Here is an 18,860-nt window from a genome sequence, read left to right on the forward strand (position 1 = left end):
TGTTTGTAGACTTGGAGGCAATGGTTTAACTTTGATTCGGCGTGATGGCGTGGTCTGCGTCTCCCGCTCCAAAACTCAAGTGAGGATTACAGAGTCTGTTTGATGTGACTTTATTAGATCTGTAATAACAAGTTGATGAATTTTTGTTCCTCTGCAGACTTCCCAAATAGAGAGAAGGTCCATGCCAGCCATGGGCTACATCACCCACACCGTCAGCGCGCCCACCTTGCACGGCAAAACGGTAGGATTTCCTCCCTCTTACGGTCATGATTGAACCCCATCAGTCTGCTGGATGAACTGTATTTACTGTAATTTATCATGTAAGTGCTGGCTGAGCTGTTACCGACATTAGACGAAAAACAAGATCAGGCTGGAAATCTGTGTGGAGGACAAGAGAATCCAAGATGGAAAGAAAGAAACTTCAGCGCCAAGCCGATTGGACGATAAGAGGAGGGTTAAGACTCCTCAGAAATGCACAACGAGCCCCTCAACCTGATTAAACAGGTTTATATATATTTTATGTGATATTTGCTGTGTTTAATTAATGAATTCAATTGTGACCGCACTGCTAAAATCCATGCTAGCACAATAAATTGTCCTCTCAGTGTTCAGAATGCAGCTGTCGCTTTTCATATTGCAAGTTTTTATTTATTTTATTGATCGGTATTTTGCCAAAGTGGCCGCGCCACCGTTTGGCTCTCGCGGTTAATGTGACTGCCCAGATGGTTTTCAAGTATCTTCTCTCGTTCCTCTGAATTCCGGGCTTGGCTGCAGCCAGAGGAACTGACTCTGCTGCTCATTCAGCTTCGGAGGCACCAGGCCAAGATGGCTGGTGTGAATAGCCCCAGCGATGCACTCACTCACCTGCAGCAGCAGCACAGCAGTCTTCTAGGCCCCAGCATGCAGGTCAGGGCCCCCCCGGACTCCCCTAATTTTCTCCACGACACCGTCAGTACGTTTACATGCACGGCTGCCGTTCCTCTCCTGTGGCTCTTGACGGTGACCTGCTCCTGTTTAGCTGGTTAACAGTCACCAAATACCCTTGTTTATCCATCACTGACTGCAATCGTGGAGTTTTCTCTGTAGATTCCTCCTCTGGTGGACATGTAGCTCATTTAAAAGAAGGAATTTGGCCTCCTAAACAGATGATCTGGGTGGATTTGTCTCGCCATTAGCTAATATTTCCCCCCTGAGGTCATGTAAACGTACCGACTGCATCCCCTGTTAGTGCATCGTGGTTGCCCCCTCCCAGCCAAAGCCATCCCATCCCGCCCTGTCATCCATAACTACCGTGTAGCCTGTCGCCTGGGTGTCTTGCACATCGGCATGGACTGTGTTGTGCACCAGACTCACACATTTTCCTAAAAAGAACTTTATTTTACTTGGAAATAAGCAACATTGAAGCATGCGGCTTGTCGGCTGTGCCTGTGTTTTCTATTTTCCCCTCTTTTATCCATCTTGAAAGCTCCGCACCGCCCTCAAAAGAACGGACACCTGGAATACAATCCTATTGTGTGATGGATCTGGTGCTGTAGACGTTTCCAGGCTGCAGCAGGAATCAGACCGCCGTCTTTCCTGTGAATCCGTTCCCTGCTCTCAAATTAGAATCCCGCAGCGAAGCTGCAGTGGTGCTCCATATGACATCCCCACATCATTATCTGGCCAAGCTCCACGCTTACGTGCACTTCTGACCACATACCATGCACACATGCAAAAGGCCTGCGCCCAGTTGCGCATGAGGTCAAAGATGAGACGGTTAAAAAAAACAACAACACAATTACTTAATTACAGGTTGCAGTCTTTTACTATCTGGGAACAAAAATCCAGATTTATGTAAACTGTAATTAAGACCGAGTTCAAGACGTTCTGTTAGTGCAACCTCAAGGGAAAATAAAGGCCTTGGGAGTCCTCTGGCCAAGCATTATCATTTGCAGCTTCATTTCAATTGATTTATGTCTCCATTGCTCATTTAAAGGCCGATGATACTTATGTACAACTGAAGAAGGACCTGGAGTATCTAGATCTGAAGGTGGGCCCCGATAAAAGAACCTTTCTCCTCTTCATCCTCTGCTTCCTCCCCCTTCTGCATCCTCCCTTCCTCTTTGATGTCTCCTCTTGTCTGTCTTCTCACTCTTCTCGCGATGCTCTGTCTGCTCACTCTGTGACGGTGGGAGGAAAATGTTTGTTTCCTGCCTTGTGGAGGGAGAGAAATCAGGCAGAATCCGATTCGTTGCTAATCCCCAACTCTGAGTTGTTGCCTCTTTATACCACACAGAGGCTAACGTGGAGGGAGCTCTCCTGTACATCCTGCAGCTCCGCTCCACTTCCTGTTTATGTCCCAGATCAGGAGACAGCTCATCCAGGCAGGGCAGTGTTGGACTGTAAGGATGAGGGGAGGGAAACGGACATTTTCCCTCCTTTTCCAAAGGAACGTTCATGCATCCCTGGAATTATTGGAAGATTTGGAAGGAATGGCTGCGACCCGCCCAACACCGCGGCTCGATTTTGAGATGAAGTCGTTTCGCTCTCCCCACTGGTGCCCGTTTACGACCAGTCACGTGCAACAACACTATAAAGCTAACTAGCTGTGATAAGTCCATTAATCATTGATACGATGGCGTTCCTTTCAAATTCATTAGCACTAAGACGTCACCAGTTGACAACGATCATTTAACAAATAAGAATGCTGCTAATACAAACGCGGAGAATCTGGTCGTTTCCATGCAAACAAATCTCGCAGATTCATTGAATCATTTTCCCAGCCTTGACGAAACTCCCTCCAGAACCACGTAATAAATAAGTCAGCGCTCAGCGTGACTAGTAATTGACTCTGACTGTTTTTTTTGACGCGTCAGATGGGACGATCGCCCCATTTCGAGGGCCTGCCATTTGCACTGGCGTGCACCGCTGCCGCTTTGTTGGGTGTGGCCGCCCTGATGTGGTTCTGTTCCGAATATTCCGCCCACACTTTCCATCCATCGGTAACTGAGGCAGATGACACGCCGCCGGATCCTGCCTTATGTTCGGAACAAGATGATCTCAGTCCCCAATTAGCAAAACGAGGATATAAAAAAATGAATCGCATTTGAACCTTTGAACTCCATTTGATCACCAAACACCAAATTTGCGACGACTTTGACGTCATCAGACCAAGAATCCATCCCAGAAACCAGACTGCAGGACCTCCACCTGCCCCCATGTGTGTGAAAGTGTGTGTTCCGGTTTGGTGTCATGTTTTTTGCCTTTGATTGCGCTGAAGCACGCGGCTCGCCGGGGCCTCGCTGAACGTGGCCGTCTCGTGCTCCGTCTGTTTCGTGACTGGTGTTTGTCTCCTTCAAGGTCACCGGACGTGAGAGCTTCAAAGCAGAACGACCGTCGAGGCCTGTGAAGATTGCAGAGAGTGACGCGGATGTAAGTGAATTGCTGATTCGAAGCACAAGAGCTGTTTATCCGTCTGCCCTTTTTTTTCCCTGAATCCTTCAATCTACTGCAGAGAAGCGGCTGACTTCACTGTGGTTGGTGTGTGCGTGTGTGTGCGCGCGTGTGTGTACTTAAGTCGTGGTAAACAGAGGCTGTGGAGGAAAGGCAACGTGTGTACATTGCAACACTGTGGGGACAAGCATCCGCGCCGCTCAGTGAGGGCCTGAGAGTATCGACCACTCTCTTTATTTTCCTCCCCGCAATTTAAAGGGAAAAATACATGTAATGGGAGTTTAAGATGTTGAGCTGCTGAATTTTTCAGTTTGATTTGCCTGATCCCGCTTCTCCGGCTCTTTGTTTTCTGCTGAATGGAGGTAAATCAGATGGATGTCCTGGCTTTTCATCATTAGCATTGTTCCACTTTAACAATTTATAAGAAATTGCCAGTAAAATTGTCTGAACGCTGAATATTTCATGCAATTAAAAACAACAATAAACAGCCGCGAAAATAATAAAAAAAAAACCAGCAGCTTAATTATTAATTGAACAGAATGATAAATAGATCCGAGGAAGAGCTGCAGTGTGTGAGGAAGATCTTATGTTGTTTTCAGAAATGCAGAAGCCATTTCTGGGAAAACAAATCTGTCACTCCCAATGAGCACGCTTCTCTCCAAAAGTGAATTTGAAAATATGGATTTTTGATTATGATTAGTCATAATGGGCATTACCAGATCTCACCCCCGAACCAGACGGTGGAGAGCCGTTTGATATTCCTCGCTGCGCTGATGAGAGGAATTCCTCTGGGCCGCTCCCGCACCGATGAGGGTTATTGACATATTTTGAAAGCGGGCAACAACTACAGGAGATCAATTCTTCTTCTCTGGCGGCGCCGTTGGAATAAATGAAGACAAGAATGAAATAATGGACTCGCGGTGTAACAGATACTGCAACGCATCTTTTCTGCTGTTTCATACATCTTCTCCACGCTTGGCGGAGCGTTCAGAGCCAAACCGAGGGGTTAGCTTTCACGCTAACCTTGCTTTCATATTTTTTTCCCGCCTTTAGGTGAAGCTGAGCCGACTGTGCGAACAAGACAAGATCCTGCAGGAGCTGGAGGCCAAAATCCGCTCTTTAAAAGATGACAAGGTCGTTGCGCCTCTTTGTGTTCTTCCATATTTAGTAGCTGTTTGCTCCGGTCAGCGTGTGTTGTGACCGCGTCTGCGGCGTCCGTATCCAGGACAAGCTGGAGTCGGTGCTGGACGTTTTGCACCAGCAGATGGAGCAGTACAGGGACCAGCCGGCCCACGCTGAGAAGATCGCCTACCAGCAGAAATTGTTGCAGGAGGACGTCGTGCACATCAGGGCCGAGATATCCCAAGTCTCCACAGTAAGACACGGATCTCCCACAATGCACTTCTTTTCTCTTTAGCAGGTGTTCTACTCACACTTCCTTTTAAACCGAGTCCTTTTTTTCTGTTTCAAATAAGTTCTCTGCTTATTTAGCTGCATCCTAAATGTTTGTAAGAATGAGAGAACAGCACAGATGAGATGGGAGAAATAAAAAGATGATAAAAAAGGCTCCAGCCGAGAAGGTGAAATTATCGCACGTGCCGAGCGTCTCCCAGCTGGCTCTCGCCGTGCGTGGGATCGACTCTACGTGTTAACGGGCGCCTGTTAACGCGTTAATGGTTGCGAAGCTGACGTGCCGCTGTCGCATGATGCCGCCTTGTGCTGCAGGAGATGGAGAACGCCTGGAACGAGTACAGCCGCCTGGAGAGGGACGTGGAGTGGCTGAAGGTGGCCCTGGAGGGGCGGATGAGCCGCAGCGATCTTCCTCAGGTCCGTGGTTTAATCGTTTCTCAGGTATTTGAGACCTTGGAGTCAAAATGAAGAACACAGGCGTGTGAACACAGGCGGAATTCCCTGAACCGGCGTGCGTTGTGCGCGTGCACGGACTGAGGTGCTCCTTTTTCTCTGAATAGTGTGGTGATTTCTTTTCAACCCTGTCTGTGCAGCACGAGAAAGTCCAGATGAGGAAGGAGCTGTGGAGGATCGAGGACGTCATCGCAGGCCTCAGCACCAGTAAAGCCAACTACCAAGTCACCATCTCCTCCGTTACCAACCCAGGTTAGAGGCGCCGGAATGGGCGAATGCAAACGACATCCGCTCATGCTGTACAAGCAAGGAGGGCCACACTACTTTATCGCCTCATTAAAGCACTTAGATGTATATTAGACACTATTGCTGGGAACATTTCCCAGTGGGGGGGCTGCATTGTCTTTCCCAGTCTGCGCATTCGTGCTGCATTCATAAACATTGAATCCCCCAGAGAGGAAATTTGTGCCTTCGATGGCGGCGTCATCAGTGCCTTCAGTGTCGGAGAGCCCGTCTTCTATGGAGATGAGACTGTCTGAGGAGCAGCACAGCCCCCACCTCAGCCCCAGCAGCCACGCACCCACCGTTTCAGCCCGTGGGCCTCAGTGGGTGAGTGAGCTCTGTGGAAGGAGTAAATGTCTTCCCATTATGATGAAGCCCAGCAGGAATAAAACAACATTTCTTTGTCTTTAGTGAACAAATCCAGCATTTTACAGCCAGATTTTTTAAAAAGGCTTTTAAAGGAAAGAGGCCCTGCGTGCTGCTCTGTGTTCAGGGTGAGGATGACGTGCCTCCAAGACCTCCTCTACCTCAGCTCTACAGTCACGATGAGAACCCCCCCGCGGTGCCCCCTTTACCCCGAGAAACGACAGTCATCAGGCACACGTCCGTGCGCGGCCTCAAACGCCAGTCAGACGAGCGCAAACGGGACCGAGAGATCGGCCAGTTCAGCAACGGCGACGCTAAGGTAGCGAGAGGGCGAGATGCTGGGGCCTGCGGGCAGCACCGGCACCAAAATCCACCACCTCTCATCTGTCTCTCAACCTCAGGGCGAGCTCCGGCCCTTCCTGAGCGACCCTGAGCTGGTCGGAGCGGGAGACGGCTCCAGCCACGTGGGCGTGGGCGTGTCCGGTCCCGACGGCTACCAGACACTACCCAGCAGAGGTACGCACGCCACGGCGCCACCAGCATTTACAGATTGTTGTCATTTGGACGTAAAACCCCTCGGGGTTGGTATCTCTCACAGGGGCCACCAGCTTCTCATTCAGCCTGAATCAGTCGTCCAGCATCTCCTCGTACGTGACCCTCCGGAGAGCAGCCTCGGCCTCGGGGGTGACGGTGAGACTCAACGCGTTCAGCAACTCGGCCGGAAGCCCTCAGATTTCTAGTTTGAGCCGTACTTTTTTACCCCCTCAGGAGCGACCAAAGAGCGCCTTGGAGCGCCTGTACTCCGGGGACACGGCACAGAGGCAGCGGGCGAAGATGAGCGCCGACGAGCAGCTCGAGAGGATGAAGAGGCACCAGAAGGCTCTCGTCCGCCAACGCAAACGCACCCTGAGCCAAGGAGACCGCCACGCCTCCCCGTCACCGCGCGCCCTGTCCTCCCCGCGGCCGCTCTCAGCAGATTTGGGATCAGTATGTTCCGCACACTCTCACGCATGACGTGAACCAAACCGGGGGCGCTGATCCACGACGGTCAAGCATGCGGTTTCTTGGTGTAGGCCGTCTGCAATTACCCTCCCTTTCAATATAATTAGTATCAATTCATAATTACCTTTGATCGTGCATGTTGGTGTCCAGGTTGGGGTTTATTTTTCGCTACAGCAGTGATAATTCACCAGATGTTAGTTATAGCGGTAACCACAGTAACCACGCAGCCATTTGATTCCACTGTAGCCATTAAGAGGAATTATTGATGCAACTAACTGTGCTCGCCTGTACGTTTGTGTGGAGACAATGTATCTGCTGTGGAGAGACGTCTGAGGAGACGGATGCCTCATTCTAGCAACAATAGCGTGTACAATAACCTTAAAAAACAAGTCTGTCAGCTCCAGATGTTAAAGAATGAGGAGAATGTTGACCAACGTGTGTTCATTTGATGACTGAATGGAGGAATGGTCATTATTCCAGGAGCTGGGATGGGGGAAGGCCACCTTTTGAAGTGCTGCCATTCATTTATATGCGAATTTAATTTCAAACCATATCTCAGCCATCATCCTAATGAGCTCAAACAGAACAAAGTCCACCTCCCCTCTTCTACTTTCTGGCCTTTTCTGTGTTTTCCAGCATTGGTGCCTTCACGCTCGACACTAAATGCTTTTCTAAAAAGGAGTTTTGCTCCCGTTCTGCCTGTCCTGTCGCAGCAGCTTCTCTTTCTGCATCGCGGACACTCGGATCCACAGCCATCCTTTCACTCACACATCCTGTTTGTGTGTGTGTGTGTGTGTACTTTGTGTGCTCGTCTGTCTACTGTACGTGTGAGTCTGAGTTTATGCTTTTAAAAAAGAAAGTGCCTTATTTTCTACTGACCAAAACGTTGATATGCATCTAGCTAAATCAGCCTCCAGCTTTTTCAGCTGTCTCATTTCAGCCTAATGCGGCGTTATTTCCTTAATCATGATTCATTCGTTAATTTATTTTGTACTAAAATGAAGGTTAGAGACTGAGCGTTAATAGGGTTTGGGCGGACTATTGTCCCAACATCCACTTGTCAGTCGCTCAAGTTTGTTTGACATTCGCTTTATACAGTTTCAAAGACCACAGTGTCTGAGGTTTTATCCAATAATTAATTACTAGTTTTAAGAGCCCTCCGATTTTATAATGTGAATGTTTGCTAATAAATAATTTTATTTTTAATGAATTCATTGCCATGTTTTTTGTTAATTAGATTTGTATTTTGTGTGCGCGTCTGTGTGCATGTGTGGTGAAACTGTGGTCATTAAGAGTGAAGTTAGTCCTGTGTGTCTCGTTGTGTTGTTTAAACGTCCGGTTGTGTTTCAGCATGCAGCTCAATCACGTGTATCAGTGCATGAATGCATGCTGCACATTTATTTCTTTATTTTCTTTTAAACACACACGCACACACACACACACACACGCACACACACACACACACACACACACACACACACACACACACGCCCTGCAGCCTGTACGGTGTATCACCACGGTATTGCTCAGTTAAATATTGCCTTTATTGTGCAGAATCCTGTAATTTTTTTGTCGTCTCTTTTGTTCACTGAGCAGTGGAAGAGAGAGCATGACTTTGACCTGCAGTTACTGGAACGGGCGGTGCAGGGGGAGGAGGCGCACGGAGTCAGGAGCGTTCAGGGGGAGGAAAGACCTCCAGAGCACAAAGAGAGGCCCCGTCCACACTCTGACGAATGGCTGACCTTCTGCTCCACGGCCATGAGCCCCCCCACCAACGAGGTCAACTTGGAGCCTCTGAACTACGATGTGGACCTAAACAAAGAGGTACAGGAAGTCATTACGGCCTCCAGGCCGCTAAGTGAAGGTTTAAATATTGTTAGGACGAGGGTGGAAAAAATGGATGACATCAGCAACACCGCCACGTCCTCCAGCCCATGTGAGGCTCTTGGACCGTCAAAAAATAACGTCTGGTTTCTTCGGCTCAACGGTGGAATTGCGCAAAAGCTGCTCTTCACACACTCCTTCTGTCTTTGGGGCAGCTGTCTCTGCCCCAGAAGGTGCTGATTCCAGAGCGCTACGTGGACTTGGAGCCCGAGGAGCCGCTCAGTCCCGAGGAGGTCGAGGACCGCCATCGTAAAGTGGAGCGCATCAAGAGCCTCCTGGCCAAGTCCAGGTGAGCTGTCGCAGTAGAGAGGGACACTTGGGTGTCTAGCAGTAGTTGGAATTCCGTCTAACACGACAATTTTGAGACATCAACGACGACGTTGTAGCTCCCTTAAAAAAGAACGCGCTGGTTTTCTGTGAACTGGGTGTTCTTTATCCTGTTGGGACAGTGTGCAGAACATCGCGTCCACCGTGGCCTTGGACAAGCCAGAGGTGGGGCCCCTGGCCCTGCAGGAGCAGGAGAGGATCATCACCATGTCGTACACCCTGGCCTCTGAGGCGTCGCTCAAGAGCAAACTCGTCGCAGGTCGGTCATTTACGGAATCACCTCCCATGATTTTCTCTTCCCGCAGGCCCCCGAGTTGTTGAACATTTATGCATTTTCAACAGAAATGCGTGAATAATCTTCAGATCTGAGGGAAAAAAGCCCCCCAGCTCTTCAATAAACCCCCCCCACCCGCCTCAATTTACATCTTTTGGGTGGGTGGGTGGTGGGTGGGGGGGGGGGGGGGGGGGAGAGAGAAGGGCAGCAGGTTGCCGGGCATGGTTGCTCACTTCCTAATATCTGAACATTAGCCTCTCAGATAGCCTGTAATTGCGATCCGTGTCAGATCCTCCAGACAGGGGAGGAATCTCTTGATGAGGCCATTTTGTGCGCTGATCAATGACCCCGTCACACCCTCCTCCCGCAGAACCGCCGCCGCCGCTTTGAACGCAGCTCTGAACCTGCATAAAAGACACTTCACTCACTTTTCATCTCCCTCTTTTTTTTTTCTTTTTTTTAACTCCACCGTAAGTTCGTTTCCAGCGCAGCTGCAGCAGGTTGTCAGTCTGCCGGGCGCACACACGCCCGCAGCACACGCGCGCACATCTGTCACACACGCTCACGCTCAAGCTGTCAGCGCATGTGGAAGCTTAATGTGCACAGCGAGGCAAAGTCAACAATTATAACATTATTTCCGGCACAGAAAAATGTCAGGGAATATAACTGGTGGCATCTTGTCAGCGGAGACGGAATCAGTGACTTTCGCTTCGCTTTGGTGTTAAAATAAGGCGAGCTGGTGCACTTTTCTTTTAATCCTTGAATTAAAAAAAGAGGAGCCCTTTCCACAGTATTTTGCACAAGAGGCTTCAATAATGCTGAAAGAAAAGCAGGAATATGCAGCACAAATCACCTTCAGTCTTTATTAAATACCCGCCTTTTACATTTTTACTTTAAATCATATTTTTAAAAAAAAAGTATTCTGTAATTACTGTCGATGAGCACTCCAGAGAGTGACTCATTTAAAACTTCCTCTTCCTCTATTCATATAGCGCGAAGCCGACTAAATGTTGGCATTAAAGATGAAATGCAGCGTTGCATTGACATCACAATCGCATGTTTTCTCTTTAAATGCAGGAATTAAGCTGAAATAATGCTGCAAGTATTTAATCACCAAACAGCTGAAACCTTGTGAAACAAAAGAGACGGATGAAGATGAGGCCATCTCATTCAGCGGCTCATTAAAAATGATATTTTTTTAATCACATCTCTCCTAGGGGGGGGTGTAAATGTGTGCTGTTTTAAGGTTTTCAAGTTAAAAACGACCTCAAGTACATGCTCATGACACCAGATTTGGCTCTGATCCCCGGACACTTCCCACCACTCGCTGAGGTCAGAGGTCACCCGTCTTCTCCTCGGACTTTCTTCTGGTCGTGCTCGCGCCTGCGGAAGCGAATCCCCCCCCCCGTGACACTGATGCATCGTCTGACGGCAGAAATCAGTAACCTAATTTGAGCGATGCTCATTTAAATGTACAAGAAGCGTCTGACTGCCGCTGCAGGTGTGGCAGGAGGGCGCCAGCTGTGGGGGGAGAGGCCGTTTATGTCACTTCACCTGCAGTCTAGACAGTAGCGTTGATCCTTCGGCGCTCTCGTGACCACGAGTGCACGAAAACTGTGTTGAGAGCCTTTTAATAAGAGCTGGCAGCTGCGCTAAGATAACCGACGCACACAAACGCCACACGGGTAGAACGCGCTCCGAAAAAAAGGAGTTAATCTTTGAAGTTTAAAAAAAAAAAATCTGTTTCTCTAATGTTGACACAGGAATAAATGTGTTGGGGGGGTTGAACAGTGGTTCCTAAGACACTTTCACCTGAAGTTGAAGCTGTCCTGTGGTCTTCTTCCCCTCTGTCTCCCACCTGTCCTCTCCTCTGTAGTTCCACCTTTGGCTAACCTCCACACCCCTCCTTCCCCACCTCTTCCGCCGCCACCACCACCGCCGCCTCCCCCTCCCCCGCCTCCTCTTCCTCCCGTATCTCTGGCACCCCCCTCTCCTCTCAGCAACGGGATCCACTACACTTTTGTCTGATCCCGGGATGTAAAAGTAAGCGCCCTCTTGCATGCTCACAACGATTTTTCCGAGGCCTCGCCGCTGCCCGCGCGCCTCGAGTCCCGCCGCATGCTAGCTGTTGTCGTCTGTGTCGTGAAGCCCCCCCCCCCCCTCTCTGCTGATATTGTCATCCAAACAAACGTCTGCTCGTCCCACTGTGATAATTGTGTGTAAATTGTTCTCTTTTCCCCTTTTTTCTTCCTCTTTGCGTCGCTGCCAAAATATTTAAAGATGCTGGAGGAAAAGAAAGGTGGCGGCTGTTTGTAGCATTGTGTATAATTAACAAAAGAGACACCTTTTGATTTAGCGCCCTGACAGTTCGGCGGCGGCGCAGCTGCATTCCACCACACCAATTAGCTCCCCATCTGTAGGCTGACGGAGGCGAGGAGAGGCAGCAGATACCAGCGCTGTTGCTGGGAAAAGAGAGGCTTTGTGTCATTTTACTGCCTCATTAGCCAAAAAAAGCCGTGATCAGGGGAAGAGAGCCTGTGACACCAACCAAAGCTCGATTTCCTGTTTGCTGCGTTGCGTTATTGCTTTGCTTCTTTTGTGCATTCTTAGCTGTGGCGTGCGCTCTGCTGCTGCTGCTCGGATTTTTATTCAAGTTCCCGTTGACCCGTCCGCGCTTTCAACATTTTCAGTTGTGGCACCTGCTACTCTCACGTGCCCCCCCCACCCTCCCCCCGCTCACTCTGCCTTTCTCTTCCTCCTGCTCCTCAGCTCAGGCCATCTCCGGACACTGAGGCTGCTCTCCGAGCCCGACGACTCGGTGCCAAAAGAGGATTTTGGTTTAATTTCTCTCCCGGCAGCACAAAAGCCGCTCCGAACGCTAACGTTCCCTCCGACGCGGCGCCGGCCTGGACAAGCGTCGCCCGGAGCTGACCGGAGATGTTTCCTACACCTCGCTGCCCTTTGGAAAAGAGCATCTGATCATGTTTCCTGACTTTTCCGTTCTTTTCCGAAGGTACAGAGAAGACAGAGGGAGCATTTTTATCATGTTGTACGTCACATTCATACGAGCACTCGGAGTATCACCGCCCCCCCCGTAGCACTGCCACGCTCCTTATAGCTTCTCCAGATGAATTTTATTTTTGCTTACAACAGGATAAACTTTAACATATTTTCTGTGTGAGAAGAGAAGGATGCATAATTTTTTTTTTAAAGAAAATGAAAAAAAAGTGAATATTAAAGATATTAACAACAAATTGGGTTTAAATCAGACGTTTATTTCATTGGTGCCGTTATATGACAAGGAAATTGGAGTTATGTCAAGAAAATCCATTTTACGCCCAAGAAGAGGCTTTGTTGTCTTAAATTTGAACACCTTTTTATTGTAATCATGTACAAAACGCGCATTTGTCACAGCCTAGAGATTCTGTTTGAACCTCCACATCTTTTATTGGAAGAAAGAACGATGGAGGAGGTGAACTTTCAATACAAAAATAGAGGGGGAAAAGGAGGGGTGGGGGTGTTTTTGAAATGTTTCTCAAGTTCAAAGTGTTTTTGGTTTCAAAAAGGGCATTTTTAATTCCGTGTACTTCCAGCCAGGAAGGTGGATACTAATAACTCTGGATTCTGAAGTACAGAATTCGTATCTTTAAATCATGAAACGCGTCTCCGCCACAATTGTGAAAGAAACCTCGGAGAAGATGAGAAATGCACGTATTGAACTTCGGATTCAAAAAGAGAGACTCAGAGAGAATGTTTTAAACCCCGTCGTTAGCGGTCTTCGCTCCTTTTCAGCAAAAATATTTATCAGCCGGAAAATTGAAGGCGCCCGTGGATGGTAGCGGCGTGGACTCGGCTGGTAGCGGGCTTGTGTTGCAGCTCCCTCCCCAGTGACATCTTTATCTTTAATTGGAGGGGGGTAATTACACTCGTTTGCATGTGCCTGGAAAAGCACCTGAATGAGGTCGGATGCGCCTCCCTGAGCTGCCTCCTCTCCTCCCTCTCCCTCTCCTCTCTCCTCCAGGGTGGTGGGCCCCACGGTGCCTGCTGGCCCTGGTGGCTACAACACCCATCCCATCCTCTATTCTGCTTATTTTGCAATAAAACGGGGTGTTTTTTTTACCCCCCTCCTGCAAAAATTCACCCCGAGACCCTCCACCAGGGATTGTGGCATCTCCATGCGTTGACGTTTGGCTGCTGGTTCATGTACATTTGTTATTCTGTGCTCTGGACTTCAAAGAGAATCAAAGAGGGCCTATTATGCTAATGGGGTCCTGTTCAGTTAAACGCAATCAAGGCCTCCCGCATTAATCCTTTACTAAATATTTGCTGGCTGGAGAAATTACATTTCTTTTAGGGCTCATCAGCTCGGCTCCCTGTAAGGGGCTGCTTATCGGAGGGTGAAAAGGAAATGAAAGAAGTTTGGTTTAATGGCAATAAAGGGGCTCCCGTCACGTCCCAGCCTCCCTTATTCCTCTCTGCGACAGCTGAACGGAGGGGAAAGGAAGGAAGAGCCCGGGCTGGTTCTCGGCCCCGCATTGTTGCCACATTTTGCCCCCCTCCACCACCGTTCACGCCGTTGCCGACGCCTCCTCCGCGCGCTTCCCGATTGTAGTGCGATTGTACAAATACAAAACCAGGGGAGCCGCTGCAAAAGGTGCTTTGATTCCCAAAGACTATTTTATGCTGTTTTATCATTTCTGAGCTCCACGGCAATTTTATTTTAAATATGTAAGAAACGGAATGGTGATTTGTTGAATAATTGAAGAGCTGGGAAGAATATTCAGTGATTCCTAACGCGTCTGCGCTTGTAAGAAAGAATAAAGGAGATTGCTAAATTGCGGCTCTTCAACCTAAACTAAACAATGACGTCTCTCCGATCTTCCCTTTTCCAGCTGCTGGAGCAGCTAAGGCGCATTAGAACAGTCCAGTTTCTACAGTTCCAGGGTCTAAACGGCAGGTGACGACAATTCCTTAAGCACAGGTGATTAAACGCACAACATCCTGTGGTGCGTTCAAGAACAAACTCATCTCGTTTCTTTTTCATGGAAAGCTTTTATAATACCTACAGTGAATTATGCCTTTTTGGCACATGAAAGTATTTGCTTTGTAAATGAACCAAATGCCCCTGGGCTTCCTCTTTAATCTAGCAGCACTCTCTATCTCTCTCTCTACACACACACACACACACACACAGGATGTGCCACGTGTAATGGTTCCAATAAAACGGTTCGACATTAGACGCGATATCATCGGCGAGGCTGAACAAGAGCAGAAAAACCATCAGATTGGAGCAGAGGAGGCTGCCGCCCGACAATAATCTGTTGTACATTCACAGATTCCAGGCGGGGGCCCCATCAGCGCAGAGCAGGTAAAAAATCCAACCGCTTGGAGCGTCGTCGGGAGCGCCGCGGGATTAACGTGCCGGTGCCAGCTGCACGACGGCGTCCCCGTTAAGTGTGTAATTAGAACTGGCATGTCGCGCTCCTTATTTCGACACGATTAATCAGCGCCTCTGTTAACTTGAAAGGAAATATTAGATCCTGACTAAACTTTGATGGAATCGGGAGTCACAGAAAGGAGATTTGGGTCAGCTAATGAGAACAGAGCGCCCCGAGTGGGAGAGGGATCATTTGCATGAGTGCAAATAGTGGCATGCATGTGTATCCAGGCTGTCGGGGTCAGGGACGAACGACCCTGGCGGTGGTTTTTAGTGATGCTTAATAATAATATAGCAAATGCTCCGATATAATAATATAGCGTTATGGTTATTGTGTCTGACACATACGGTGAATTATATGTCTCTCTATTGAAGACAAACCTGCACAGTATTCAGCCTCATTACACACACACACATACTTGTATTTCTGCCTTTGTGAGGCCTTGCTGAAATAATGCCTTTCTCAGTCCTTAACCCAAACCATCACAACTCACCTAACGCTCACACTGACCTTGACTAAAACTATTCTGTCACCTTAACACCAACTCTAAATGTTCAAACGGCCCTTTGAGGTTGTGAGGCCCCCCAATATGTCCTGACTTTGCAAAATGTCCTCACAACCAAAACAATGTCCTGGCTTTGCTATTGAAACGCATGTGCTAGGGGACACACACACACACACACATGCACATGCATTAAAGGGCTTTAAATGGGATGGTTGTACAGTCTTCTTAAATCCAGCCCCATGTCAGGTGGGTGGGGCTTAGCTCATCAATGGCAGTTGAGTAAAAGCTGTTCTGGAAGTTTGAGATAATTAAATTAATAAAAGTAGTTACTGCCCACACTTCTTAGATATGATACTATATGATTAAAATAAATGTATAAGCAGGCATAGAAAGGCTTCTTAATAATAGACTTTTGAAGCTGTTCAGCCGCACAGTTCGGTGTTTCCGGGGCCATTCTGATCAATGTTTTCATGAAAGAGTCAGAATAATCAATGAGTTGATCGAGTTTGTTGAGCGTCTACGAGCGTCCTCGAGTAAAAACAGTGCGAGTTGCGTCATTGTTCAGTGTCAGTCGACAGAGACGCATCTCTGTTCAAGCATCTGTTATCTGAAAACGCTTGCAGCCAATTACGGCATCGTGCGGGCGTATTGATCGCTGCTGATTGGTATCAGTAACGTCACGCGCACAAGTTCAACGCAGAACTTTTGCTGCCTATAATAATCCAGCCCTGAATGAGGCCTCATCGAGGATACAAATCCCAGCTGCAAACCTTTAAAAGCGGCTCTTGGTGCACTGTAATCAAAGACAACCCCTCCCTCTCTCCACCCCCACCACCCGAACCTCACTCACTGGCTGAATGGCGTTCTCTAATTAACCATGCAGAACAGGAGAAGAACACATGTTAATTTAATGTAACAAAAATGTTGATTTTCATGCACTCTCCTTTTCAAATATTTATGGGCTAGACTTGGATTTTAAGATGCATCAAAGCCTCACAGAGTATGCAAATGCGTCTGCATTACCCCCCAACAAGTTGGACTGTCTTCTTCTCTTCACGCAGGCTTCACACACATCCGCACTACAAAGAGGAAGCCATTACAGTAACCTCGATAGAAACGTCGTGTTTTGAAGACCATCCCAAGTCCTGCTGGCACCTGCTCGGCTGCATCCATAATCGCCCCAAGAAAAGGAAGAAACCGAAATATTTGCACACGCACTAATTAGTTGTAGTGGATGTGACCTCTGCGTTTAACCTGTCCTTTACATGCCAGTAGTGAACACACCCGAGCCAGGAGCAGGAGGAGTTAACCAGCATAACGGTTTCGGCAAAGTAAACCTGCCCAAAAGTGTGGCGATAACCAGCAGCTTATGAAAACTTGATCCCTTTTTATAAAAAATGTGGTTGTGAGTGATAGATTTGTTGTCATGGCTGCATTGATGGTACGTCAATGATGCGCAAATCCGCATAAAGAAGGAAGAAAAGATGCAGGAAGTTTGTGGAGAAAATCATACATCTGCCGTGGTGTCGGAGAAGCTGCGCACTTCCAGCTCTGCCCAAAAGGTGGCGCATGAGACACGCGCAAGAGACGTTCTGCCCCCCTCCAGAAGTCCCGCACCTGAAGATGGTACCAGGGATCATCGGGGATGGATGTGGAAGAACGGAAAAAGCCAAATCGGAGAGCTTTTATTTAGAGTTGACGTGGAAACTTGACAGGTTTGATTCTGACTTATGTCTTTAGTGCAAAGAAATGGGGCTTTTAAGGGGGATTCTTGCTTCCTCTTTCTTTCTTTCTTTCTTTCTTTCTTTCTTTCTTTCTTTCTTTCTTTCTTTGACAAAGTTCTAAATGGGGATGGACTGATGTGGACTTTGGTGGACAGTGAGGAACAGTTTGGTGCCACGTGATGAATGGATGTCGGCATCTCTTTCGCTCTTTCCTTCCCTTTACCCCCTCTACCTCACTCCTGGTCCCTCCATCTCCTCTCTCTTTCTCTCTCTCCTTCACAATCTCCCTCTCTCCTCTCCTTATCTTTCTCTCCCTCCCCTCTCTCTCCTCCCCTCTCTCTCTCCTCCCTCTCCTCGTAGCTGTGTGACTGCAGCTAACAATCAGAATTTCCTCCTGCTGTCTCTTCTCTTTGTAAGTAACTTTCTCACTGCTGATTACCTGATATGTGATAGTTTGCCGTTGTGACACTTATGGAATGTTACCTGGGGGGTGATGGGTGCTCGTGGGGGTGGTCAGGGCGGTCGAGTGTCGTCTTGTGCGTTGACGTGTAAGAAAGGCTTCATCTGATTTACAGATTACAACTTTCCCCGCACCGGCTGGCTCTTGTGTTTGTGATTTTGGCGCGCTTGCTCCTGCTTTAATTGATTTGGCGCGTTTGGCACGTGCGGGCCTCTGATCACTTCCATGGCCTCTAAATGCTGATAAATGTCGAAAAAAGGGCTTCTGTTTCTGTTTAACAGTCTCTCCTCTGTGTGCAGCCCAGCTCTAACTCCAGATATAAAATAAAGAGGGCCTATAAGACTCATTTAAATAGATGTAAATGGATAAAATAAACTCAGCGTGGAGGAGCGAGTTGGTAACATAATGTATTGATTGATTCTATAGTCTGGGTATTAAACCTCCTCATGGATTTAATTTTCTTTTAACACAAACACAAAAAATAATTTAGCTACATAGAGCTTTTATTTAACGGTGGAAAACAATTATTTTACAGTAATTTTACAATTTTTTACAATCGTTTTATTTTACTTCAAGTAATCTCTTTGGTAATTTATTTCCTCCCATAGTTGCCACAGTTTTTCGGCTTTTTAAATTTCGAATGTTCAAGAATAATAAACCGTGTTGTAATAATATTTTGAAAATGACGGTGTTTCATATATTAATTACCCGTCAAGGGAAAAAATGGAAACCAGAAAGCAGCGTGATTATTCCCGAAACTTACGGAGGAGCCGAATTATTCTGGAATCAGCATTTGCAAAAGAATTCCTTACTTCAATGATCACTTAAAAGAACTGGGGAGAACAAGGTTGTACAATATTTGAGCGTCGATTTAATCTATTCATATAATCACCGTCTGACCAAATAAAATCTTGACCTCCAACTCCTCTTTTCTCTCACCTGCTCTGGCTCTCATTTCACATTTTCTTCTAAAGAAATGCCGATTTCATTTTTTCCCCAACCCCCCAAAAATGTTTCGCCTGAAGAATCGATCACGATTTCATAATAATGATAATAATTGTAATTTTTTTAAAAACGCGCTTCCGTGAAACCAAAAGAAAGAAAGAAAAGTGTTTCACAGTCCGGGTGAGGGGAGTCGTGTTTAACTGTAGTCACTGCGAGCTGTTCATTTAGGTGATCTTATTAAAGCGAACCAACTGCGGCCAGTTACAACCATCCTCCCCTCTCCACTTTCATTTCACAACAATCTCTCTCTCTCTCTCTCTCTCTCTCTCTCTCTCTCTCCCCCTCGCATCTCTTGTCT

The 18,860-nt window shown here is 47.7% G+C and overlaps 1 protein-coding gene across 12 annotated transcripts in view; it reads left to right on the forward strand.

The window, feature by feature from the left end:
• plekha7b (pleckstrin homology domain containing, family A member 7b) overlaps positions 1-18,479 on the forward strand; it is a 47,880-nt gene extending 29,401 nt beyond the window's left edge. For 7 of the 12 annotated variants that reach the window (XM_057024473.1, XM_057024486.1, XM_057024530.1 and 4 more), the window contains 18 exons: positions 158-241; positions 775-906; positions 1,976-2,029; positions 3,340-3,411; positions 4,486-4,566; positions 4,658-4,807; positions 5,158-5,259; positions 5,436-5,547; positions 5,750-5,904; positions 6,071-6,262; positions 6,345-6,459; positions 6,542-6,633; positions 6,712-6,930; positions 8,542-8,769; positions 8,985-9,118; positions 9,279-9,415; positions 11,307-11,473; positions 12,200-12,684. In XM_057024473.1, the coding sequence (XP_056880453.1) occupies positions 158-241; positions 775-906; positions 1,976-2,029; positions 3,340-3,411; positions 4,486-4,566; positions 4,658-4,807; positions 5,158-5,259; positions 5,436-5,547; positions 5,750-5,904; positions 6,071-6,262; positions 6,345-6,459; positions 6,542-6,633; positions 6,712-6,930; positions 8,542-8,769; positions 8,985-9,118; positions 9,279-9,415; positions 11,307-11,458 (2,211 nt within the window). In that variant the 3' untranslated portion in view covers positions 11,459-11,473; positions 12,200-12,684. Of the gene's footprint in view, positions 1-157; positions 242-774; positions 907-1,975; positions 2,030-3,339; positions 3,412-4,485; positions 4,567-4,657; positions 4,808-5,157; positions 5,260-5,435; positions 5,548-5,749; positions 5,905-6,070; positions 6,263-6,344; positions 6,460-6,541; positions 6,634-6,711; positions 6,931-8,541; positions 8,770-8,984; positions 9,119-9,278; positions 9,416-11,306; positions 11,474-12,199; positions 12,685-16,434 lie in introns of those variants that run through there. The other 5 variants (XM_057024488.1, XM_057024478.1, XM_057024494.1 and 2 more) reach the window with 5 other exon arrangements.
• Positions 18,480-18,860: the final 381 nt, after the last annotated feature.

This window comes from Takifugu flavidus, chromosome 2 (assembly GCF_003711565.1).
Source record: "Takifugu flavidus isolate HTHZ2018 chromosome 2, ASM371156v2, whole genome shotgun sequence".
Classification (NCBI taxonomy): domain Eukaryota; kingdom Metazoa; phylum Chordata; class Actinopteri; order Tetraodontiformes; family Tetraodontidae; genus Takifugu; species Takifugu flavidus.